This window comes from Pongo abelii, chromosome 3 (genome assembly GCF_028885655.2).
Source record: "Pongo abelii isolate AG06213 chromosome 3, NHGRI_mPonAbe1-v2.0_pri, whole genome shotgun sequence".
Taxonomy (NCBI): domain Eukaryota; kingdom Metazoa; phylum Chordata; class Mammalia; order Primates; family Hominidae; genus Pongo; species Pongo abelii.
The window spans coordinates 143,480,349-143,507,645 of record NC_071988.2 but is presented as its reverse complement, the minus strand read 5'-3'; the positions used below and the strand labels follow the sequence as shown (position 1 = coordinate 143,507,645).

General features: G+C 40.5%; 1 protein-coding gene and 1 long non-coding RNA gene across 8 annotated transcripts in view; one reads left to right on the top strand and one right to left on the bottom strand.

Moving 5' to 3' along the window:
• Positions 1 to 19,593, bottom strand: part of LOC129059067 (uncharacterized) — a 37,610-nt gene extending 18,017 nt beyond the window's left edge. The window contains exon 1 of the long non-coding RNA XR_008524738.1: positions 19,504 to 19,593. This is a non-coding gene — a long non-coding RNA (uncharacterized LOC129059067). The remainder of the gene's footprint in view (positions 1 to 19,503) is intronic.
• TRPC3 (transient receptor potential cation channel subfamily C member 3) overlaps positions 18,505 to 27,297 on the top strand; it is a 73,690-nt gene continuing 64,897 nt past the window's right edge. For 5 of the 7 annotated variants that reach the window (XM_054554429.2, XM_054554428.2, XM_054554426.2 and 2 more), the window contains exon 1: positions 18,525 to 19,107. In XM_054554429.2, coding sequence (XP_054410404.1) covers positions 18,893 to 19,107 — 215 coding nt within the window. In that variant the 5' untranslated portion in view covers positions 18,525 to 18,892. Of the gene's footprint in view, positions 19,108 to 19,168; positions 20,039 to 27,297 lie in introns of those variants that run through there. The other 2 variants (XM_002815112.5, XM_054554430.2) reach the window with 2 other exon arrangements.

Here is a 27,297-nt window from a genome sequence, read left to right as displayed (position 1 = left end):
TTCATAGCTCATTATTCTTCTCACATGTAATATGAGGGTGCTGGGCAAGGTACTCTCTTAGGATTCCAACTCTAATATTCTGACTCTAGACAGCAGAATGCTTTTCCCCCCAGACCATTCAATAAACGCTATTATGTTTATTCCTCATATCACTGGGAGGAAGGGAGGAGCCTTGGAAAGATCATAAAGTTTCCTTTATCTCTTCTTGTTATCCTCTGGGAATTTAGAGTGTGAGAAATTATTCAGAATTTTTAAATTTTCAGGTAAAAATGTAACATCAAGAATATTCATTTGACACAGTGTGCATGTGAAAAAAAAAAAAGAAAAAAAGAGAATATTCAGTTGGCCAAATGTAGTAAAGAAAAAACAATTGCCATATCTTTTTTAAAAAATCCTAAATTTACTTCAGAATTTACTGACAAATTAATAATATAAACAGTGACCAGTAACTCCTGGAAAGGTAGGGGGTATTACTTAGGGGAATACTTACATTTATTCTGTCAGTAATTTGATTAGCAGAATTTCTAGCTTCAGGTAGAGAAAGGTACAGGCACTCAATAAATATTATTTAATGTAAATGGTAAATTCACTTAAATGAGAAATTTGTATGTTTTAACAGGCTTATAACTATGTAAGAGTGAGTATGATGTTATGAACTTATCTTTTTTGTTTTGTCTTGTTTTTGAGTCTCGCTCTGTAGCCCAGGCTGGAGTGCAATGGCGCTATCTCAGCTCACTGCAACTTCCGCCTCCCGGGTTCAAGCAATTCTCCTGCCTCAGCCTCCTGAGTAGCTGGGTTTACAGGCACGTGCCACCATGCCCAGCTAATTTTTGTATTTTTAGTAGAGATGGGGTTTCACTATGTTGGTCAGGCTGGTCTTGAACTCCTGACCTCATGATCCGCCCACCTCAGCCTCCCAAAGTGCTGGGATTACATGAGCCACTGTGCCCCGCCATGAAGTTATCCTTTAATAAAGGTTTTTATTTCAGAGGAATAATTTTCTAATATTCTGGAAAAATAGTGATGTCAATTTTTTACACCAAATGTATTACTTGAATAAAGTATTCATTTGTTAGAATATATTTATTTTATTTTAAATAAATTTTTTTTAGTTTTTAAAGGAGCTGTTGAAGAGGTCTGTTTCAATAAGGAGGCTACTGTTGTTTTTCTTCGAGCAACCCTATTTGTTTTGTCCCAGAGAACACGGCTTATAAACCTTTTTATTTGTTAAATTGATAAGAAAAGACCCCCTCACTCTCCAGCAGTAGCTGTAGAAATCTAATTTCAAACATATCTATGCAAATTATTAAAGGAAAGAAGGAAGGGAGGGAGGGAGGGAGGGAAGGAGAAAGGTAGGGAAAGAGGGAGGGAAAAAGATAGGGGAGAGAAAAAAGACACAATTTTTTACAGTGGAAGAAAAGGAAGGAGGGAAGGAAGAGAGAGAGGAAAGGAGGGAAAGATCAATAATAAGGAGAAAAAAATAAAATTTTCATTAGATAAATATGTCACAAGTGCTATGAAGAAATAATTATCCCCGCATCATTCTCACTTATCAGGCATGAAGAAATGTCATTAAGACCCTGTTATCACTTTTATTGTACCACTTTTAAAATTTATCCTGTGCTTACGTCCCCTCTGGGGGAAAATACATATTCTCACACATGGTTTTGAAAATCACTCTGGAAGGAGATCTGGGAAAATCTATACGGTGTGACAGAAGAATATGATTCAACAAGTATTTGTGTTACCTACCTATAGATAACATTCAGGGAAACTTAAACCATCAGTTTCTGTTATTATAGGTTTAAAAAATACTATTTTTCTTAATGGTGCTAAGTAGCATATTGCTTTACAGTAGAATTAGCCTCATTGAATGACAATAATTCATTCCCAGTTTTTCCCATGGGAGGAATTAACAAACATGGTTAAGTACTGAGGGGGAAAAATAAAGTTAGGATCCTTATTTGAAATTATTTAAATACCTTCAGTTCCATCCTCTTTATTTTGCCACTTCACTGACTGGCATGCAGCACTGTGCTTTGGTGCTAGTATATTTCTATGTATCTCTCAAAAAATAGCCATTGACTAAATGACTGATTAGCTTACTATACTCTCCCTTCTATCACTTAGAAAAGATATTAAGAGCTCCACAGCAAAAAGATGTGTCTTTTTCCCCTCCTCTATCTTTCAATCCACATCAGGAATTAGGGAAGGAAGAAAACTTTATAGCCTATATCTAAATAAAAATCTCTGACAAAGGATTTGTCTGAAATGATAAGTGTATACTCCTGCACTCAAGGAACTAGGAGGTTCCAAACCTGTGCTTCCTTTACTAAATGCCACTGAATTAAACTCAAGAAAAGGATTATTCACTAATGATGAGGTCACCAGTGAAATACAACCAGGTTTTTGCACAAATAGGAAAGAAAAAAGCATGGATTGTTTAGATTCGTATTTTATCAGATTTAACAGAAGAATGTTAAACAGAGAGTAAGCGATCCTCTAGCAATAAGTGTCCCTATAATCAATCATATGTCACTTATCACCTTTCTATTCCTGGATTTACTTCTTTAAACGTTATTGATTTTTTTAACATTTTATATTTTTTACACCTAATTCTTCTAAAACTGGAATCTGGAAGCTCTTTGAATGCAGGGAAAATTGTTTTAAAAATGTCTTCCTACAGTGTCTTACACTAGGCTGGCATTCAATAAATATTGGCTGATTTGGATAATGAAACTAAATAAAACCATTTAAATTTGAGCAATTAGGTTAAAAAGGTTTTTTTCTACTTACTGAGCTAACAGATGGTCAGTGCAGAAACTTTGAAAAACAGAAAAAACTAAAGAAAAATTTAAGAATCATAAAACATCCTCAATGCCTTCTCACGCTTCCTGCCCCCAGGAATAAGTGTAAGTTTTTGTAGCAGTTTTGCTGTGTTGGTTTGATGAAAAAATACACCGTGCAGCTATACATAAAAGTTCCATAGCTCACAATTTTTGTGTAATGGATATCATGAACTTTTCCCCACATCAATAAATATTCTTCTCTAACATGACTTTTGTATCAGTTCAGTATTCCATTGCATGAAAACACCATAAATCCTATTGAACACCAAGATCTTATTGTTTGTAATTTTGTCTATTATATATTATTCTACTGTGAATATCATATCAAAAAATAGTGATTTATAATTAATCAAATAATTGATTGAGCTCTTATCACGGAGGATGTTTGATTGACAAAAGACAGAGAATGAAATTAAATGGGTTTGTACAATTTTGTATTGCATATTTCACATATTGACATAGAAAAAATTACTAATCTCTTCAGTTTTAAAGTGTGACTAAGAAATAAGATACTGAGATTTTATAGGAAAAAATTCTTGTCTTTTTTCTTAGAGTATAAAATAATTATAGAAAATCAAAGCCTTAAACCATTTAACAATGGCAAAAATGAAAGGCTTAACATTTATTTTCTTCATCATTTATCATATATCAGTGAGTTACTAAAAAGAAATATGGGGAAGAATTTTTGCTAATTCAGGAAAGTTTGAAGGCAGTACATGCTAGATAAATGACATAAATACATGCTTAATACACTGATAATGATCATCAATCAGTCTCAATCTTGACTTGTGTCAGATGCAAAATCCTATGTGGCTTTTTAAAAAACTGTAAAATTCTGAATTATAATAACATATTTACTTAATTATAAAACATGAGACTGCCAAAATCTGTCCCTTACCTGAATCAGTTTTTTTTTAATAATTCTATCACCAAGACAAATGATGACAAAAACTAAAAACAAAAATCTCAGAATATGCCATTTAAAGGAATCAGATCATGGACTACTTATTTGTACTCCTTTTCTTTGGTTTGGTATCCTAGTAACCTTTTTTTAAATCCAAAACTTCTATAGGAGGTAATACATCAGATTATTAATTTTTTTTTTTTAAGACAGAGTTTCACTCTCGTCACCCAGGCTGGAGTGCAATGGCACCATCTTGGCTCACTGCAATCTCCACCGCCTGGGTTCAAGTGATTCTCTTGTCTCAGCCTCCTGAGTAGCTGGGATTACAGGCACCCGCCACCACACCCAACTAATTTTTTTTCATATTTTTAGTAGAGACAGGGCTTCACCATGTTGACCAGGCTGGTCTCAAACTCCTGACCTCACGTGATCTGCCCACCTCGGCCTCCCAAAGTACTAGGATTACAGGCCAGATTATTCATTTAAAAAAGGTTTTAAGGAAAGGATTATTACTAAGATTATCTACCTCTTATCCAATTTAATCCCTTGCTCCCAAAGTAGGTTTATACCTTAAATATGGGCCAAAAATATCAGTAACAAAAAAAAAAATAGCAATGGGAAAAGAAACAAAATGGATTTGGGCCATGGGATGGAGATTCACAAAGAATATATGACTTCTGCTCTGAAGAAGCCATAATGTTCTCAGAACTAAAAACTTCAGTCTAGCCCTATAAGCACATTCAGTTATTGCTTACCAAGAACATAAAGACTATCAAGGTTAAGGAGAATGGCGTACAGATAAAATACATTTAGGAAATACCTAGGTCCATGCCATCAGCATCACTCCCACCCCTACTACCATCTTTATCAGTTTACATCATTACCTGTAACAAAAAAAATTCTAGTCAAAATTAAATTCTCCAAGAATCTATTGAGTGGTAGTCCCTATCCCCAAGAGTAACATCCTGAAGGGAAAACAATTTATGAAAACAATAGTAGTTGTTCATAAATAACATATATTTCAGTGTATATTTTTCTGTCACCTCATAGAGTTAATCCATATTGTTATCCTTTCTTGAAACAAGGTACAACTCTTCATATATTTCTACTCACCCCCATCCCCTACTGCCTTCTGTGTTATGATAGCCAGGCAGCGTTAAGGACCCACTTGACATTCTTGGTCCTGATTTAATGTGGGGCAAGACAGTGCCATTGTGTGCTTTCCTCCAGGCTCATCCAGCTGCACAAATAGAAGCATGGCTGAGTACAGTTTGTTTTGCCAAGTGAATATAAGGAAGGGAGAGGGAGCAAGGGGGTTGAGCGCATTATGCAGGGAATTGTTATGATGATGGTTGTGGGTTTCAAGCTGGGTAAGGGGCCATTGGAATAAACAAAAAAGGGTAGATCAATGGATTAGAGGTTCTGAAAAGATTGAAGGATTGCTAGAGTTGTGCTAATAGAGGGAGTGACCTGCAACTACAGGAGGTGGTAAGGTCAGAGAGTAAGGTGCATGAAATTAAGATTATGGAAGGGTTTTAGTTGGTTGTTGTGACAACTTCTAGGGTGTGATCATGCGTCATGGCTGAGGTAGGGTATAGGACAAGATAGAAAGGAATTCAAGAAACTGAGAGGCCAGGGTGTTAGAAAGATCATCTACGTATATGCTGAATCTTCAAAAATTAATATAGAAAATATGCGGAAGAGAGTGATAATGAGTCAGGAGCTAAAGTCATAGAGAAATTAGGAGGGGCTCAGGGACAGAGAGATAATTGCAACAACAGGGTTAGCTGGTAATATCATTTGATGACATTACATTCAAAGCTGGGGAGAAAGGAGGGAAAATGGTCTGAAGCAGAAAAAAGAAAAAAGATCAAAGAGACCTACAGTCATTCCACGCCCGTTAATATAGAAGGATGTAGTAGAAAAGTCAGCCTTGACTTTAGAAGACTGTAAGGGAAGAAGCATCCTCCGACAACCAGGTTTTCTGCAGAGCAAGAAGGTAAAGGAAACTTTCCTTCAGAAAAGGGGTTGAATATGTAGCAGATTTTGCTGAGGAAGGATCTTGAGTTCCAGAAGAAACAAAGGAAAGGGGTTCAAGAGTTTGGTAAAGAATATATGGGCTGGGTGTGGTAGCTCATACCTGTAATCCAAGCACTTTGGGAGGCCAAGGCAGGCAGATCATGAGGTCAGGAGTTTGAGACCAGCCTGGCCAATATGGTGAAACCCCATCTCTACCAAAAATACAAAAATTAGCCGGGCATGGTGGCATGCACATGTAGTCCCAGCTACTCAGGAGGCCGAGGCAGAAGAATCACTTGAACCCAGGAGGCGGAGGTTGCATTGAGCCAAGATTGCGACACTGCACTCCAGCCTGGGTGACAAAGTGAGACTCCATCTAAAAAAAAAAAAAAAAAAAGAATATGTGGGAGATGGGGCTAGAAGTAGAAATGGGCAGATATGATGGGAGAGGAGAGGTGGCTTGGAGTCTGGAGCTTTTACAGAGAGTCTTATAAACATGTAGGTAAAGGGCCTCATATGATTTGGCTGTGCCCCCCCACAATCTCATCTTGAATTGTAGCTCCCATAATTCCCATGTGCTGTGTGAAGGAGCAGGTGGGAGATAACTGAATCATGAGGGCAGTTTCCCCCATACTGTTCTCAGGGTAGTGAATAAGTCTCATGAGATCTGATGGCTTTATAAGGGGAAACCCCTTTCAGTTGGCTCTCATTCTCTCTCATCTGCCACCATGTAAGATGTGCCTTTTGCCTTCTTCCATGACTGTGAGGCCTCCCCAGCCACGTGGAACTGTGAGTCCATTAAGCCTCTTTTTGTTTATTAATTGCCCAGTCTTGGGTATGTCTTTATCAGCAGTGTGAAAATGAACAAATACAGGGCCTAACAAAGACAGTCCTGGTAGACTGAAGGCAGACAATGGGGTCATGGGAAGGCTGGAACTGCTGAGTTTAGGGAAAGGAGATATTAAGGATATTCACGTTCCTTCATGACCTCGGCAGCTAGAAACAAGAAGGAGGCTGTGACAAAAGGTAACTCCAAGGTGGCCTTTTTTTTTTTAAGAGACGGAGTCTCACTCTGTCGCCCAGGCTGGAGTGCAGTGGCGCGATCTCGGCTCACTACAACCTCCGCCTCTCAGATTCTAGCAATTATCCTGCCTCAGCCTCCCGAGTAGCTGGGATTACAGGCACACACTGCCATGCCCAGCTAATTTGTTGTATTTTTAGTAGAGACGAGGTTTCATCGTGTTGCCCAGGCTGGTCTCGAACTCCTGAGCACAGGCGATCCACCGCCTCAGCCTCCCAAAGTGCTAGGATTACAGGCATGAGCCACCGAGCCTGACCTTCCAAGGTTTCTTGACACTTGTTCATGAGGTTTTGTGACCAGGGGAATGTGTCTTGCCCAGTGTGTACTTGATTCACTCTCAACTCCTGCTGGTTAGGGCTGTTGATGGGAATTTAAAAACATCCTCCTCATACGGCAATTTGTTAGTGCACAAATAAAGTGTGTATATACTATGACTCAAAAATTTTAGGGATTTTCTGGAAAATATTCTCATGTGGCAATCAATTTACAAACAAATAATGAATAGTTAAATACAGCATAGTATATCCATATTATAAAATGAGGTAGATATATTGTTAAGCGAAAATAAAAACAAGTTGCAGAACAGTAAGTACAGTATAATTTCACTTATGTATTTTTAAAAGCAACATAAAATCCTATACTTGCATAGCATATCTAAGAAACACTTCTTAAAAACTTACTACATGTTAGGCACTGTAGTTGCTTTATGTATTAATTCACTTAATCAGCTAGGTACTATTATTATTGCCGTTGTATAGATAAGGAAACAGACCCAGCAAGGATAAATAATTCACCTCAAACCCCAAAAATATTAAAAGGCAGACTCAAATTCTGTTCTAGGCAGCCTGGCTCCAGGAGTTCTGCTTTTAAACATGTAAAATTGGCTATTATAGACACATATTGAAAAAAGCCTGAAAAAAATATGCCCCAAACTCTTAACTACAATTATTTCTGAGGGGGGAGTAGGATTGAAGGAGGCAAAAGGTAAAGAATATTGTTAGTTTTTACTTTCACTACTTCATGCTCATTTAAACTTTTGATAATTAGAATATATTCACTTGTATAGTTTTGGTTTTACTCCCTTAAAAAAACATTCACTGTGGTTCCAGTCTGTACCAGGTTTGTGCTCAAGGCACAATGGCGGCATTATTTAAAAAGTAAAAAGGGTAGGGATGAACTTGCCCCGAGGAAGGAAACTTCAAGAAGGACATTTTGAGTCTTGAAGGATGAAGAGTTTTCCAGGTAGACATTCATGGAAGGGCACATTGTTGGTGTTCTTTATTGTTTTTATTATTATTATTATTATTTTGACAGAGTCTTGCTCTGTTGCCCAGGCTGGAGTGCAGTGGTGCGATCTTGGCTGACTACAACCCCTGCTTCCAGGTTCAAGAGATTCTCCTGCCTCAGCCTCCCCAGCAGCTGGGATTACAGGTGTGTGCCATCACACCCAGCTAATTTTTGTATTTTCAGTAGACACGGGGTTTCGCCATGTTGACCAGGCTGGTCTTGAACTCCCGACCTAAGGTGATCTACTGGTCTCAGCCACCCAAAGTGCTGGGATTACAGGCTTGAGCCATGGTGCCCAACTTACAGTTGGTGTTCAAGAAGTTTTTTGAGTGAATGGATTCTAGATAGAAGGAACACATATACAAAGTCTCAAAGGAAAGGTAGCAGGAGTCAAAGCTGGAGAGATAGGCAAGGGCCAGATCACCAAAGGCCTTATGTGTTAAGTAAAGGACAATCTGGAAGCAATGAGGAGACATCGAAGGGTATAAGTAGGGAAAGATAATATATATTTGGGTTTATTTTAGGTTTCCAGGGCATTATCTTACAGGTGCTTACTGCACATTAAGTGGTAAGGGATAGTAGAAGAGAATAACCACTGCTGCTGCTAATGAAGATGATGATGATTTGAGATTCTGGGAAATAAAGTATGTGGACTGTAATTATGACTGTTGCAAATCATCTACTATCTTATATTTTCTGTATTTAAGATCATTTCATTCATGGCCACATTACTATCTTGAGGTTTTTTGTTTGTCTGTTTTTTGTTTTGAGAAAAGGTTTTGCTCTGTTGCCCAGGCTGGTCTCGAACTCCTGGCCTCAAGCAATCCTCTCTTCTGCCTCCCAGTGTGCTGAGATTACAGGTGTGAGCCACCATGCCCAGCCCTATCTTGAGATTTTTTTATATCCTTAGGTACTGGTAATTTTTTTCCTGCTTTTGACTGAATTGTATATTTTGCATTTATATAAAAGTATATTCTGAAAGATCTAAAGTCATGAATAAAATCTTCTTCTATGTGTTCCCAAAAAGTCATTCTAGCTAAGCAATTCTATTTTTCCCCCATAACAGTTCCAACCCATAAATTCTTACTGCACCCTTGCTGCCTGTTATGAGCTTTTACTATTCCTCCTAAATCAATTTATTTCTGGATATTGGGTTTTTGCTGAACTATCTCCAGAGGTGTCTTTGTTTTCTTTATATTTTAATATATTTGACTACAGTATGCATAATATCTCTAGCCAAGGATGATCTGATCGTTTTTAAATAAGGTATTATTGGTGGCATAGGCCCTTCAGTGCATTTTTGGTAAAAATCCACCTGTGATTCACTCAGCTGACTTTACATGAAAATTGGAGCCATTTATGGTTTGGTAGCCTGCCATCTTCTTTCTGATGTGTGAGAAGCCTCTCTTTCCTTTGGGATTTCAGAATTTTAAGCTGCTAGGTAAACAGCTGAGTGAAGGGAAAGTCCTCATAAAGCAAACAAAACATCCTAAAGCAATGACTTCTTTTTGTTGTTCAGTAGCCAAGATTAACGTATAATTTTTAGAAGAAATACTTTAGTGTGCAGGAATTGTTTCATGTAGATACTAAGTCTTTTATTATTTTTCCTGGGCTCTACAGAAAGTGTCAGCCTTCAGAGGGTGCCAGAAAAGTCCATTGGACAGAGCTCCTTTTGCAGAATAAATCACCTTTAAGCCAAGATTCAAAGCTTTCACTTTCCATTATATTTTAGAGCATTCTCCTGTTTGGTAGTCAAGCCTAAATCTATTGAATGCAAAGAGGTATAACCTGTCTCCTTGGCTCACAACAATATAGATCTTTATTATGTCTTCTATCCCCATCCCCAACTCATAATTATAGCAGAAGTTCTGACTGGTTATATCCAAGACTTGAAATTAAAAGGCACACATTTTCAATAGGAACTCCATTGTTTACTGAATTTTTATATTTTACACATTGATATAGTTTGAATGTATGTCCCTGCTCAAATCTCATGTTGAAATGTAATCCCAATCTCAGAAGTAGGGCCCAGTGGGAGGTGTTTGGCTCATGGGTCCCTCATGAATGGCTTGGACCATCCGCTTGGTGTTAAGTGAGCTCCTGCTCTGAGTTCACACAAGATCTGGTGGTTTAAAGGTGTGTGGCACCTCCCACCAACCTTCCCTTCACCTTCTCTCCCTCTTTGTTGCTCCTGCTTTCGCCGTGTGACCTGCCAGTTCCCCCTTCACTTTCCACCATGATTGTGAGCTTCCTGAGGCCTCCCTAAAAGTTGAGCAGAAACCAGCACCATGCTTCCTGTAAAACCTGCAGAACTGTGAGCCAATTAAACCTCTCTTTTTTTTTATATACACTACCTAGTCTCAGGTATTTCTTTATAACAATGAAAGAATAGCCTAATACACATGTCCAGTTGGACTTTTCCACTTCTCACAGATATACATGGTGTTGGACATCAATGCCTTCCAGGAACCCTCAAAGACATCACTTAAAGTCCCCCTTTGAGTGCTTATCTCATCACTAAGATATACAACAATCTTCTTTCTAAAGGAATTTACTCACAGACTTGACTCATTGATTAAGATGTAAGCCACACTATGAAATTTTTTTCCTGGCATCCAAATCTCTTTTAAGAAATGACTTATAGAAAAGAAAAAAAAGTAAATAAAAACGAAAAAATAGACTTTATTACATTAAAAAACAATCTATAGAGGTAAATGAATCATGTTCTTAAAAACTGTTTAGTGATGAAAACATTAATGTATATGTATGAACATTTAGTCAGGACTGTGCAAAGGGACTCAAACATTATAAGTTGATCAGACTAGATGTCCTTTAAAATGTTTCAACCCCACATAGTTCATGATTACCTGGACAGTACAATCTCCTCCCTTTCCTTTATCCCTAAAATCCTTAAAGACATTATAACAATCATAATGTCATATCAAAAGGATTAACAGTTGAATTACATATTTCTATGTTGCCATGTGAATATCTTGTAATTTTAATTATTTAACCAAAATTTGCATTAAAATGAGGCCATTGAGCATCTTGTATGGGTATTTCATACATTTTCAAGATAATTTACTCCAGGTGAATATAGGGGAATCTTGCATGATACCAGTACATCAGCAACGCTCCAGGTGAACATTGGGAGAAAAGATAACATTTTAATTTTTTTGTCTTCTCTATTTCTCTTTCCTTTTGCTTTATCTTAACACTTTTGCCTAAAGTTAAGAGTTATAGGATAAAAGAGTTACATTTGAAGATTAGAGCTGGCTAATGGGAGGTAGGAAGGGCATGGTTTATGTCAATGGGGAAACAGTGTCCTTTATATATACAGAGTGTTTAAGTGAGTTTCACCCTCACTTCTCGAAATTCATATCTGGTTAGACATCAGTAAGTCAGGTCTTTCTCCAATCAATGGTGGTGAGTAGATATTTCTGCTTTTAAACAAAATAACGTTAAAGTGGTTAACCACTAACCTGGTAATATGGACACTAACAACCTTATCCTAAGTCCATTATTAGTAATTCAGAACTTAGCATGGGGTTGCATTTGGAACCTGTAAGAGGTGTGCATGTAGCACAGAATAAATTTGACATAAAAGAAAAGGGAAAGTAAAGAGAATTGCATTTACATTTTTAATTAACATTTTAAATATGTCTTAAGAATTCAGCCTGGGTAGAATTAATATAAATAAGAAATTATTGTATCTCATTTGATTGAAGGTAAAAGTATCATGACTGGAAAGACGGACCTACTCTATTTTCCCAATTTCTGACAGGTGACTTATGTGACCCATTTCTGCTAGTTTCCATATTATAAGTGATTGGTATTCTTTTTCTCCCTGAAGGAAAGACAAATATAACTTTGAAGACCATGTCTTTAAATAGTTTTTGGAAGAGGGTCGGCAGGAATCATTGGGATTAGGATGAAGTGAAATTGTTCTTAACCTTGCCAAAAACAGAGGCTAGACAGATTTGATTTCTGTATGTTCACACAGACAGAGGTTGAGGAAATGAACACTAAGTTTTCACACCCACTTTCCTCAAATCTCCAAACACAATAGCATTCGAAGCCTTGAGCTGCAATTTAGAGTCAAGTCATTCTTCAGATTGTCAACAAAAAACTGCAAGCACTCATCAAGTCTGTATCTTACATTGATTCCCTCTAGGACTGATTTCATATCAAAAGTTGTATTAGCAGGTATGTAAAGGAGTACTTGATCATAGAAAAATTGATTAATAATGCACTTAGTCACATAGGAAAGTTATTACAACCCCTTTAAGACACTAATTTACTCTTGGAGATTTCTGATCTGGAGAGAGCTGTGAATTTTCCATCTATAAGACGTAATCTTTTTTTTTTTTTTTTTTTTTGAGACAGGGTCTGACTCTGTTACCCAGGCGGGAGTGCAGTGGCACAATCTCGGCTCACCAAAGCCTTGACAGCCCAGGCTCAGGTGATCCTCCCACCTCAGCTTCCTGAGGGGCTGAGATTACAGGCACGAGCCATGCCGTATCACTGTGCCTGGCTAATCTTTTTTAAAATTTTTTGTAGAGACAGGGTCTCACTATGTTGCTCAGTCTGGTCTTGAACCCTTGAACTTAAGAGATCCACCCACCTTGGCCTCCCAAAGTGCATGTAATCCCACGTCTGGGATTACAGATGTGAGCCACCGTGCCTGGCCTATAGAATGTAATAATTGTTAAGAACTATGAAGGATCTGAAATTTTACCCTACTGGCAAGCTAACAAGATAGTTAGCCACAGTTTCATGAATGCTGGCAGAAGGCACAAACTCCCCAGCCAGACGCAAAGGACGGTTTATTACTCATAGCAATAGCAGTATCCAGAGTGCCAGTATTTGTGCCAGTTCCCTGAGTCTCAGTTCCCACAGAGTGACATGGAGAGGGGCAGATGACACCTGCACATGCAGCGGGTTGCATTACAAGAGAAGAACCTGGAGCTTAGGTAACATGAATCTTTTATAACAGTCAGAGGCATGCCTGACCTTTGCCCCAAGGAGAGCGTTATCTTTATTACACAGAAGAGTACACATACTAGTTCTTTGCTGTTTGCCATACAAACATCCTTGAAAAGATATTCCAGAACAAAGGTAACCATTGCCTCTGCTTTCAAGGTGTACAGAAACATGAGGCACTCATGGAGAATTGTCTCCCCAAAATAATAAATTTCTGTCTCTATTCGCTCAAGATTGAAACTATACATAAATCTCCTAGCTTTGCCCCTTAGCCCATTTTCCACTCCCTCCTCAAATTGGGAGCCCATTTTGACAATGCTATTGGTAGATGTTAATGGGGTGGGGGGTGGGGCAAATTCAAAATGGTAGAAAATTATAAATTTTAGTAATGGGTAGGATGAAAGTCGGCTGGGCGCGGTGGCTCATGCCTGTAATTCCAGCACTTTAGGAGGCCGAGTGGATCATGAGGTCAGGAGATTGAGACCATCCTGGCTAACACGGTGAAACCCCGTCTCTACTAATAATACAAAAAATTAGCTGGGCGTGGTGGCGGGCGCCTGTAGTCCCAGCTACTGGGGAAGCTAAGGCGGGAGAATTGCTTGAACCCAGGAGGCGGAGGTTGCAGTGAGCCGAGATTGCACCACTGCAGTCCAGCCTGGGTGACAGAGCGAGACTCCATCTCAAAAAAAAAAAAAGTCAGAAACCCTACAGGGGAGTTGTAGGCAGCTCCTCGCATCTTCCCTTCCCCTAAAAGCATCTTCCTTTCACTTCACTTTAATACACAGCTGGTAATTCCATTAAATGGACAGTTATTGTTGTTTTTGAAAAATGTAAATCCCTTGGAGCATTAAGGAATTTTAGGGGCTAACACACATTAGTACAAACTTGTATAAAATACTTTCCCTTTAACAGCTAACTGAGACTGACTGCCCTGAAGGAATAGCAGTTTTGACTGGCAGGGAATAGAAAGGTCATTGAGAAGCATGGAGCCCTTTTGGGGTAATGATAGCCCAGAGATAAGATCCTGGAAGGATTAAAACAATACGATGTCACTGAGCTCATAGGTACCAGGAAACATCGCACTATAAGGTAGACAAAGATGTAGAGAAAGAGTAGAGAGATGCCAAAGAAAGGTTTTGCCCATTCTCAAATTTTACTTGAGGTTGGCACTGTACCCAAACCAGAAGAAGAAAAGTTGCTCCCTCCCCCTTCTCACTACGGGATCTCTTCATTTCACAAATAGTTATTGAATGGCTGCTGTTCCAACTGCCACTGCTGTTTCAATTCCCACTGCTGTTATTACTACTTACCATTTATTGAACACTCGCTATGTTGCCAGCTTTATGATTACACTGGTGTGACAATGTCAAATAAGACTCTGTCCCTGCCCCTAGAAGAACTGACAGCCCAGTGGTACAACTTAGCAAATACTATTATAGAATGGTATCTAAATCAGATAGGGTAGATCCTTGCTTTAGGAAACAGACTTCTGATTTCTATTGTTAGTTCTATAATTCACATAGTGAACTAATAGTAGCTATACTTACTAATGCCTACTATATGCCAGGTACAGTTTTAAGTGCCATTAACACAGAATCCTTATAATACCCCTATGAAGTAGGTACAACAACTATATCTTCATTTTACTGAGGGAAAAACTGAGGCTCAGAGAGGTTAAGTAGCTTTCTCAAAGTCACACAACCTGTGAGCAGCAGAGGTGGGATTTGATCCCAGGCCTCTGGCCTTATGTTCTTAAATACCTCCCTACACTGTTATTGAAAAAAGTTCAAGCTAACTTTCCAGCAAATATAACCATAATTTATAACTCATTTCTATGTTAAAGTAAATTTTGAGTCCTGATATGGTTTGGCTGTGTCCTCAACCAAATCTCACCTTGAATTGTAATGATCCCCAGGTGTCAAGGATGGGGCCAGGTGGAGATAATTGAATCATGAGGGCAGATCCCCCATACTGTTCTCATGGTCGTGGGTAAGTCTCATGAGATCTGATGGTTTTATAAATGGAAGTTCCATTTATAAATGGAACTGCACAAGCTCTCTTGCCTGCCGCCATGTAAGCCGTGCCTTTGCTTCTACTTTGCCTTCTGCCTTGATTGTGAGGCCTCTCTAGCCACAGGGAACTGTGAGTCCATGAAACCTCTTTCCTTTATAAATTACCCAGTCTTGGGTATGTCTTTATTTGCAGCATGAGAACAGACCAATACAAGTTCCAAACTTCTGACTAGACGAAATTTTCAAAACACATGTTTTGAGTGAGGAAACTGCCTGGGAACTCCTTGGACTGTAAGAGAACAGCAAGCATTAGTGAAAGACAGTTTATGGGACATTATAAGTTCTGTGTAAAAGGCACTAGAATGTTAATTACCACATCATAAGTTTGGGAATCCTAATTTGGGGGGATTGATTGTTCTGACATGCAGCTTTTATCTTCTTGATTTATACTGGTAACAAAATTAATCAGTTAAGGTTACTTTAAAAAGCAAGCAAATGCATTTATAGAACTTTTACTCTTTTTTTTTTCTTTCTGAGACAGAGTCTCGCTCTTGCGCTCTTGTCGCCCAAGCTGGAGTACAGTGGCGTGATCTTGGCTCATTGCAACCCCCGCCTCCCAGGTTCAAGCAATTCTCCTGTCTCAGCCTCTACACTGGGATTACAGGCGCCTGCCACCATGCCCAGCTAATTTTTGTACTGTTTTTTTTAGTAGAGACGGAGTCTCGCCATGTTGGCCAGGCTGGTTTCGAACTCCTGACCTCAGGTGATCTGCCCACCTTGGCCTCCCAAAGTGCTGGGACTACAGGTGTGAGCCACTGCGCCTGGCCAAGAACTTCTGCTCTTAAGGAGGGGAAAGAAATGTACACTGTTAGGAACACTTTACCTGTTTCTGTGCTCTTGCTACCTTCAGAAAATTGCTAAGTCTAACTTCTATGCTGTGTCTAATAAGAAGACACTGTTGAGCAATAATTCTTACAGATAACCTTATTTATATTTTAAAATTTTTGTGATACATTGAAGTGTTTAATCTTTGCTTTTCATGTGTTTTTTTCTTTGTGGTTTCTTCTACTCCTTTTGAGATCAGAAAGTTCTCTGTTATGGGCTGAATTGTGTACTGCCAGAATTCACATGTTGAATTCCTAACCCCCAGTACCTCAGAATGTGCCAGTATTTAGAGATGGAGTCTTTAAAGAGGTAATTAAGTAAAATGAGGTGATCAGAGTGGGTCCTAATTCTATATGAGTGGTGTCCTTATAAGAAGAGGAGATCAAGACACAGGCACAGAAGGAACACCATGTGAAGACAGGGAGAAGATGGCCATCTACAAACCACAGAGAGAGGCCTCAAAAGAAACCAACCTTGTGAACACTTTGAACTCAGATTTCTAGTCTCCAGAACTGTGAAAAATTAAGTATCTGTTGTTTAAGCGACCCAAGCCACCCAAGCCACCCAGTCTTTGGTACTTTGTTATGGCAGCCTCAGGAGACTAAGACATTGTGTAAGAGTAAACCCTGGTGACTCCAGCATTGCTATAGAGCTTCTATCCATGGTCCTATAAGGGCAGTTTATAAACATATTAATGTAATTATAAAGAAACTATAAACTTCATGAATTCATCCAACAAACATTTATTTAGCTTGTCCTGCACACCAGGTACTGAGCTAAATAGCAAGGACAAAAAGATGAGCCCCTAATAGCTCAAAATAAATAAGATCCCACATCACCCTCAAGGGATTCATAGTTTAGAGGAAACAGGCACATACAGAGTGAATTTCAGTATGATGTGATCACTGGTAAGACTGTGGTATACACAGTGTGGGTAAAGACCAGAGCCTGTGGGAAATCCACTGGGACCCAAGAGGGCTGTCAGACTGGAGGCCACAGCTAACCTAGTTCTTTAAGGAAAAGTCAGTGTAGCAGATGAATGAAGAGAGACATTCAGTGACAGGAATGCCATAGACAAAGGCAGAGAAATGGGAAAGTATCTAGCATGTCAGTTGATGACTGAGAGTTCAGGGTAACTGCAGTTAGAATGTGTATGAAAAAGGATGGGAGGAGAGATTGAAAATTTGGATTTTAACCTGAAAGTAGTGGGAAGCCACCAGAGATTTTTATAGAGAAAAGTCGTGATCAGACTTTGCTTTAAGCATGGTCTTTCCAGTAGTACAAAGAATGAAACAGTTTATGGGGAGAGGTGGGCTGCAGAAAGGCTGGATAGCAGGGAGAAGCGGGGGAGCCTGAATTGAGGCGGTGGTACCGGGTGGAGAAGGGCAGTCCTGCTTTAGAGATATTCCAGAGGTGAAACTGAATAGGTCTGCTAACCTACATTGTGAAACCGTTAACACTTGCATATGTACTAACAACTGAAAAGCACTTCCAAACATAAAGCACTATACAATATTTACTTGTTTTTGTTTTTCCTATATTAGATGTATAAATGCTACTGCTTCTTTCAACATATAGACTTGCCAATTTAATACACAATATTTTATTTACTTTTTAAGAATTAAATTCAAAGGAGCTATATTTTCTTGTGTTTTGCTTAAATTTGGGAAGAATTGTTCCTCTAAAAAGTACAGTATAATTGGATACAGTTAAATAAATTTTATCTCATCAGAGCGTGTCCAGTATTTTTGTGATTTTTCCTAGTTGGACTTGCTGGAAAGCCGTCTATTTGAAGGAAGGGAAAGTCTGGGAGAACACACTCTTCTGGATCTAATCTAAGTTTTCTCACTACCCACCTATCATGAGTACCTTTTTCAGTCTCTGTAGGCCAAGGGTTTCTTATTTAAAAGGACCAAGAGACTCCTTGATCCCTAAGATTCCTGCTAAGATTCTGTACCTCTTTCCTCCCAAAAGAATGACTGGTCTTGAATTCTAAAATGCAATTTTTGTGAGTGTGTTTTAAAAAGAAGACTGCATTTCGCTGAAAAATCTTCCTTGGAAAGCATATAAATCTTATTAGATGCCTTTGAGAGTCATTAAAAGAACCGAAGCCTCATGCACGTTTAAAACATTACCAGGCTGGATGGAGTACGAAGGCACTCAGGGGAAGGTACTTAAACCTCCGTAGGTTCAACCAAGTCTTACTGGGAGTAACCCAACGAACAAGTGATGCTTTTTGAAACAAATTTGGAGAGTTGGCTGCAGGAAAATTAACAAGCCAGTGGATTTCCTTTTCCCTTCCTTAGGAAACTTGTTTCTGTAGATGCAAAAAGGGCCCTAGATCCTCTGGAAGAGAAAGAGAGTGGGGAGGGGAAGTTTCTCTTTCTTTGCTCCCCACCTGCGGTCTATCTGATTTCCTCTCCAGCTCTGTCTGATAAGGAATTGATTCTCCCCCTCCTCTTCCCCCTCCCGCCCGCCCTCTCCTTCTCCCTGAGTAACGATGCTGTCCTAGCAAGTGATGCTGTCGGAGGCAGGAGACGGGCGCCGAGGAGGCATCGCCGCCGCCGCGGGGCTGGAGAGCCTCTCCCAGCACCAGCGCGCCGCTCGGCCCCGGGCTTCCTCGTCGCAGCTACGGCCGCGGCAGCTGCTCCCACAGTTTGATGGTGGGCGGCGGCAGCTCGGCTTCGGCGCCAGCCTCTAACTGCTGGATCGCGGGCCGCGACGCTCTCCGCTCCTGCCTTCCCGCCCTGGGCCGCCTGGGGCCGCGGAAGCCGCGGGAGGTGGGGAAGGGGCGCCGCGCAAAGACTGCACGGCCGCGAAGGCGGAGGAGGCCGGCAGCCGGCACCCCCACACTCGGACCGCAGCCGGCGCGATGTCCACCAAGGTCAGGAAGTGCAAGGAACAAGCAAGGGTGACCTTCCCCGCGCCGGAGGAGGAGGAAGACGAGGGCGAGGACGAGGGCGCGGAGCCGCAGCGCCGCCGCCGGGGCTGGAGGGGCGTCAACGGGGGGCTGGAGCCGCGCTCGGCGCCCTCGCAACGGGAGCCGCACGGCTACTGCCCGCCGCCCTTCTCCCACGGGCCGGACCTGTGAGTACCGGGCCCGGCCGCAGCCCGCGCCTCGGAGGGCGGTGCCGGGCGGGGGGCGGGAAAGCGCGCGCCGGGCGGCTCCACGACGTGCCCGGGACCTCCGAGACCCACATGGTACGGCCGGGCAGTTCGATTTGGAGTGATTTGGAGGGGACAGACCTCGGCCGGAGGCTCGTCCCCTCGGTCCCGCGCGGTGGAGGGACACAGGGGCCGCCGAGTGTGTGGCAGGGGCTCTGTCCCGGCTCAAGCACACGGAACAGCACGCAGGCGGGCACACTGACTTCAGACAAGCATCCTGGCGAGCAGCCACTCCCTGTCCTAGAGCCGAGGAGCTCGCACGACTGCTGCCAGGGCTGGGCACCCCTTGGAAGACTGACCCCGGGGTCCCGAGCTTACCCAGGGAGGCTGAGGAAGGGGAAGATATGCACACACCCAGGCGCGCACTTGGACCCCGAACTCCTCCCGGGCGTCCCAGCGTGGACTTGGGTCCCCTCCGACGCTCTGGGACGTCGGGGGCGGGGGCAGAGAAGTGGGGAGTAGGGAGGGGACAGTGCGATACAGGCAGGGTGTGGGCTGAAGATTTGCCCAGGCGCCTTGTCTCTCTGTGGTTCAGTCACAGTTGGGGTAAAACTGGAACCGAAGCCCTATAGGGTCCCCTGAGGGAGAGAGTGGGCATCGGGCAGCCGGGGAACCGCTTTAGTGATAACTTTGACTGCGATTCCCAGGCGGCGCAGGGTCAGTGGCTCGCGCCCCGGCGCGCGGGATCTCTTTTTCTCTTTCTTTCTCTCCCTCTCTCTCTTTCTAAACGAAGGAGCGGTCGGCGCGCTAATGCATGAGAAAGAGCAACTTTTCTTAATTTCCAGTCTTGGAGACAGCTTTTAATCAGTGCGAGACGCAGAGAAGATAAAAAGAGGGTGATCGGTTTCACAGGGTGAGATGCTCTGTATTTTTTCTGTCACGTACACTGGGAGTGCCGCAGGGCTTACTGTCTTTTTTAGGAAGAACGCTCAGAACTAGGTAGAGAACTTGGGGTCGGATGGTGGCGGGCGGCGCAGACCGGCTGAGCCGGGGAGGTGGTTCTCCAGGGTGGGGACCGAGGTTCTGCAGCGCCCCCTGCTGCCGACGAGCGGCCCACCGCCCGGGGCCGAGACCTCCGGGGTGACCCCTGCACCCCCAGGATCGCGCGCTGCTCCGCGCGCGCAGAGTCTGCGCCTGGTCTGGCTGGACCTGCCGGTAGAACACAGGAACACAATGAATGGCTGGGAGTAGATCCCATAGGGAAGAGTTCTGATTTTAAATGAGCGACGCATCCCGATGTGGTTCAGTTATTGCTGAAGATAAGCGTGGAATGGAAATGGCCCAGGAAATGGAGGGAAGGTATATCCTTTGGGATTAAAGCGCCACCAGCTCACTTCCCCGCCTCCCTAAGGTTTTAAAACATTGTCCATTTTTCCTTTTGCCAAATTGGTTTTTATAACCTAGCTGTTTTTTGATTCCTTTTAAAATTCTTCTTTTTAAAAAACCTTAAATCCTGACTACATGAAACACCTGAACTCTTCTTATCTGAGAAAGTAGGGCGGAGCAGAGATTATTCACTTTGCCTTCTGAAATTTGAGGTCAATTACGCAAAACCCTGGGGCAAATTCTATTGTAGGCTTGCTGTCTCACTGCTAATAGAACATCTTTTGTATATGTTTGCTAACTTTACATAATTCAACAAGTAAATGTTGTGGTATACTTATTTTGTAGAGGTCGAGAAGAAGACCCAGTCATTTTTAAGGAGATATACATTAAAAACGTTTCTTTTAGAGGCAGGGCAGCAAGCTCTTCATGTTTATTTCAGGCCTGTCACTTGGTAACATCAGAGACTAGCTTGATCTCTGTAACAGAGATTAGCTGTTTATTCCACCTTTGAGGAGAATCCGGCCACTGTTTAATAAACAGTGTTTATTTACTGCTGTTTAGAAGTGAACACGACAGCCCTAGGATGGACTCCGAGAAGGATACCCAGGGTCATTTCAGGAGACGGAACAGCATAGCTGAATTTAAAATTCAGCAGGATGCTAAGGATACAATCCCACCTTTACCAGGATAATTCCTCAGGGTACTTCTGTTGCTGATTTCACTGCTCCATGCTGCCCTATTCCACGTGGAAATTTTAAATAGACTGACTTGGGAGGAAAAGTGTCACCTGCTGTATCACTAACAAGATTATTTTTTACCTGTTGATAGAACTCTTGATTCAACCACTGATTCAAACCAAGACTTCCTTCATCCCAATTGGTTGCAAACCTAGGACCAAGTAATATGTCATTGTAGTGATGGCCTCATTTTTAAAAAATGTTTCAGTTATTCAGTATATCTGATGAATTCCAAAAAAGATATTGGAAGGCAGTTTTCATGAGTCTCAATTCAAGCATTTCTCAAGCATGCATATTTGCAAAGTGTAGGCTAGGTACAGCAAGCCACAAAGATGAGCATGACAACTTTCCTGTACTCAAGAAGTTTAAAATTTCATGAGGGAGAGGTGGGAATGAGACTGGGCATGAGCAGTTATTCTGTAAGTTAGAGTAAAATCAGTTCCGTTTAAAAAACAAAACAAAACAAAAAGAAAGAGTTATAAAGGGTCAAGTGCGAAGAAGAGAAGGACAACATTAGGTTGTGGGGAAATAAAGGAAACCTTTATGGGCATTGAAGGATAGATAGGACAAGAAGCAGAGACAAGATAAGTACTTAATTCAAGCCCTCTCTTCCCCCAAAATGCCAGGCATGTTTAAGGAATATTAGTTGAGTTTGGTTGGAACATAGATATGTATAGGGGAGCAGTGAGATTTAGCTGGACATGTTGGTTTGAGGCATTAGTACGGAGGATCCTATATGCCAGGACGAGGCACTAGGGAGCCACTGATTATTTTAAAGTAGCAGTAATTTGAGCAAACCCACTCTGAATTGAAGTGGCAATCAATAGAAAGTGAAGAGACAAATTAGGAGACGACTGTAACTGCCCAGGCTGAGATTAGGCTCTGTAATAGGGTAGTGTTGGTGGAATGGAAAGGGGAGAAATTGAGGGGAAAAAAAAAACCAGCTAGAATCTATGGAATTTTGCAACTCACTATCTGTGAGGGCTTTAAAGAGAAAGCAGGATCAGAGACAATTTAGTGATTTTTGACCCAGATAACCAACATGGTTGATGGCATTGTTGACAAGAAAAAAGCAAAGGTGAGGATCTGATTTTTCAGATAGTTCTCTTTTTGTTGTTGTTGTTTTTTTTGTTTTTAAAGGAATAGTGAATGATCAAATATTTCTGATAGAGATGTTAAGCAGGGAAAAGGAAATACAAGTTTAAAGCTGTCTGATGGGAATTGTTACACAGTTGTGTGACTACATGAGATTACTCAAAGGAGTGTGAAGAGAGAAACAAAGGGAGTCCAAGCTAGATTTTGAGGGAAAAAGCTTTTGTTTAGAGGGCAGGGAGAAAAAGCAGCAAGAAATAACATCGATGCACACTCTTCAAAAACTGAAAAGATCAAGAGAAAAACTTATGACTCTACTGTTAGAAGAATCAGTCCTTGCACGTATCATTAGATTTTTCAGCAATGTTATCTTTAACAGAGAAAGATTTCTAGAAAAAAATCCTGTTTAGTTTTTCTTTAGAGGAAGTGCCGCCAAAAAATAGTCATAACAAAAGCAGTTAATTTGTGTTTATATACTACTTCATGCTGTCGTTTATACTCATTCACTTAAATCGCTCCTCTTTAAAGCAGTTTTTTTAATCATTGTCATCACTTAGCAAATGAGGAAATTAGTACACAGAGATGTAAAGTAATGTTCTAATGCTTCCCTGGCAAATCAATAATAGATCTTCTGATACTCACCTTTATATGATCAAGGAACCAAAAATGAGTCCACAGTGCCTTGTAACTCAGATTACCTAAAACACTTTGTGTGTTAGTTTCTGTGGCACTGGTCTTGTATAAATGTTCCAGTCTTGGCTTAGTGTGTGTGTTGGCTCAGGCATTAGACTGGAAGCAGGACTTCCCTCCTTCCCAACCCTGGAGGGAATCAGATTCTCCAAGTGATTGTTGAATCTTAGGGACATGAGTCTGGACTTTGAGTCCAGACTGACTAGTGTTATTAAGAAAGAGGCAGCTTTCTTTACAGTTATAGTTTAATTTTTAAGAACAGCACAGCATGGCATTAGACTTAAGGACTTTTTTTTTTAATTCTTTTTTTTTTTTTTTGAGACAGAGTCTCACTCTATCACCTAGGCTGGAGTGCAGTTGGTGCAATCATAGCTCATTGCAGACTCAAACTCCTAGGCTCAAGTGATCCTCAAATCTTAGCCTCCCAAGTAACTGGGACTACAGGCACACACTACCATAACTGGCTACTTGTAAAATTTTTTGTATCGACGAGGTCTCACTATGTTGCCCAGGCTGGTCTCTAACTCCTGAGCTCAAGCAATCCTCCTACCTCTACCTCCCAAGTTGCTGTGATTATAGGCATGAACCACTGCACCACCCAGCCTTGAGGCCTTTAATACTCTGAAACTTTTCTTTATATTATCAGTTGTATATAGCAATTTCACTATGTACAATGAGTCATCATTTTTGTTGGTTTGTTTTAAGTTATTTTTATGTAATATCAAATAGCTTTAAAAGTTAGATAGTGCTGAAAGACGTCTATGAACAACAGCAAGCCCTCAGCAATTCCCTGGTCCCCTCTCCTTTTCTGTCTACTCCACTTTCAACTCTTTCAATACTGCTATCTTTTTATTCATATTTTAGATGTTATCAATAGTCTCAGGTGAGAATTTATGTTCACATGTATCTATTATTCTCCCCCTGTCTTCCACAAGATGGTTTATCACAATTTCTGGTTAATATCTTATTTAAGTTCTTCATTAATGTGACCATGTAATCATTGTTCACTGCTAAGTCAAGTAGTATAGTATGACTACATTTATTTTCTTTGATAATTGGTTGTTTTTCTTGGAGTAAATATTTGTCACATCGTGTCCTTGTTTCTTAGCTAAATCTTCTACAGTGTCTAACTGTGTGTGTTTTCCTGAAGTTATCCCTTCTAGAGCCCTCTAACTTTCTTTGTATGAGGTCTTTTTTTCCCCCCGCTTCAGGAAGCTCTTAGTATTGTCTCTTCATTAGCTCTCTTCTGAAGATGTGCCTTGGTATGGATGCTTTCATCATCACCTGAGCTGGACACTTGGGTAACACTTTCCATCTGGACATTATGTCCTTTAGTTCTGGGAAGTTTTCCTAACCACTATTTTTGTTCTTTGCTTTTTCTGGAATTTCTATTGTCTGGATGTTGGACCTCCTGACTGATCCCCTAGTTTTTATATCTCTTCTCTTCTGTTTTCCAATGCTTGCTTTTTGTGTTTTTTCTATTTCGTTGTCTCTTATCTCCCAACTCTTTCACTGAATTTATTTCCATTTTAGTGATTATATTTTTAATTTCTAAGAGCTCTTTCTTGTCTTATGAGTATTCTTTTTTATAGCATTCTTTATTTCAGAGATCCAGGGTTTTTTTTCCTGATATTTCTCAGGGGAGAAGAGATTAGGAAATAATAAATCTGGCTGTTAGTATTGACGAACTGGGCAAGAGTTCCCCTGTTCCTAGTTCCTGCCCTCCTGTAGGCCTGGTATCCCCACGTCTAGAGCATTTCTGTTTCTGTATCTCCAGAGATGCTATATCCTATCTCCCATAGGGGTGCAGGAGGGTTGTCACTTAACCATATCAATTAGCAGGTGGGGATGTAGGGGGAGGGTTTCTATGCACTTCTTATACAGCCAATTCCCTCATTTTAGGTTCCAGCCTTATCTCTACTTTCTGGAATTTTTTTTGCCTTCAATTTCTGGGCATTCTCTGGCATTGAGCTGGGTGGATCAGCTTGTTTTCTGTAACAGCCACTCTAGTTGGAACTTCCTTCTCTCCACTAAATGATTTACTATTTTAACAACTCATCTCCTTTCCACCGTTATATATGGTAGCTTGGAGTTACAAATGTCTCTTAGTTTCATGGAAGATGAAATTTGTGTTGCAGTTCCTTGTTCTCCTTGTTTAGGGAGGTAATTTTGAAAAGGAGAAGGGGTGAGAAAGGCCTTTATTCCACCATCTTGAGACCGAACATCCCTATGATACATCCCTGTGATTGTGTGTTGTGTTTATTTAAGCCCTAACATTGGCAATATTATTTAACATAACCAAGAATGGCAGAAAGAAGAATATTCTTCCTTGTAACTGATCTTATCAGGCACATGGAGTAGATAGTAACTTACACTGTGTGATAAGAAGGTCATCTGAATTCCCCACCTAAAATCATCTTAGTACCACACTTCTGAAATTTAACAATATAGAATATTTTGAAGAATAATAGAATGTTTGAATTTGAAAGGATTTCATCTAGTCCAGTCTCTTATTTTACAAATTAAGAAACTGAAGCTGCAGGTTGACATCTAATTCACAGCAGCCCCAGGCCATCTGAAATCCCCAGCTTTCTGGGACTGTGCTGTTTGCACTGTGGCCTCCTTTGGTTAAGCATTTCTCTCTTCTTCAAAGAAATTTTAAAATGCATTTACTCTTGGGAGGAGCAATACAGGAAACTATTAACTGGTATTAATTTATTTATGAAATCCAATTAATTCATCATTTAAATTTGGCTGCTGATGGCAGATCAACTTGAGAAAGTTGGTAAGCTAAATAGGAGGTCTAAGAGTAAGGGGAAAGAGGAAAAAAGGTTATCGCAAAGCACGATTGACCCCCTGCCAAATATTATTTATGATTATCCCTTTTATTAATATTAAAGAGGTGAGAGGATCCCAGTCCATCACTAGACCATCTTCTGAGGACTGAGTTAGAATTTTAAGGATTTTTCATTATTGTGCTGGGATAGAAAATGTGTCTGTGCTTCTGTCCCTCTCTCTCTTAAAGTTATTAAACATTGAACTTTTCCTTTGCCTACAATATCCCATAAACCTTTACTCCCCCACCCTTCCCCCACCCCCCAGTTTATAATAGGCAGTCAAACACCATGGGAAATGTAATGGGAGGAAGAAAACCTTATGGAGTTGATGTGCCCTTGGTAGGAAGGAATCCTTTAAATTTCCTAGCTCAGGATTGAGATTTCCTGTTTCAGGGAGGATGCTAAGGAATGATGAATGGCTGCTGGGCATTCTTCTAAGGAGGGGAGGCTCTTTCCTTGTCCAGAAGTCTTGCTTCTCAACCCTCTCCCCTCTACTGCCCTCAGCGTTGCATAACATCCACCCAGAAGGGGCGCTGTGTTAGTGGGCTGTGCCGGGTGGACACATAGGAGTCTGGCCCCATACAGAGGGTCTGCAGATGTAGACTGTGGGATGGCTGACTTCACACTTATGCATGAGGGGCTCAGCAGTGGCTTTATGAGAATAATTAGGATTGTTAATAGCATTTTGTGTTTAATTTAGCATTTAGGTCAGGTATATTTGTCTTCAATTATCTAGTTAAAAAAAAAACCCTATTAAAAATACTATTTTCTTTGCACTGTTCAAATAATAGGTGATAATGTGGATTTGGTCCTAGGTCTTTTTAAAAAATGAGAATTAAATGTCCACAAATGCGTGACTTGTTAAGGAAAATGCGTGACTTGTTTTGACTTTAGATATGGATGATAATGATAGAAAACCAGATTCCTTTATTCTAATAACTATATGTATATAATTGATAGTGACTAATGTATTTAAATATGAATTTCTCTTGGGTCAGTAGAAGTTCCTTAATTTTATTATTTGAGGTCATTTTGTCTGAATTCTTGTTCAAGTATAGACTGAATTTATATAACTTTTAATTTCGTTGTCACTAGTCTTCCTGAAATAATAAAAGTTAGTTTTAAAAAGCATTGTGAAGATGAGTTAGAGATTTTTTTAATTACTAATTATTAAAGGTTATTAATTTTAAGATTTATCTCCTGTCTGCCTCTAGATTATCCTGATAAAATATAACTATGTAAAATCAAAATCAAGAGATGGAGAATGCACCAAATACTTTTGTGGTGTAACCAAGAATTAAATGTTATTAAGCAGAAATTTGCTTTGAAAGAATAATTGTTGACATTACTTTTATTTCTTATTATTAATTTATATTATTTGTGACATTCTTTTTTATAGACGAATCACTTCAATTCCCCTCCACCACTGC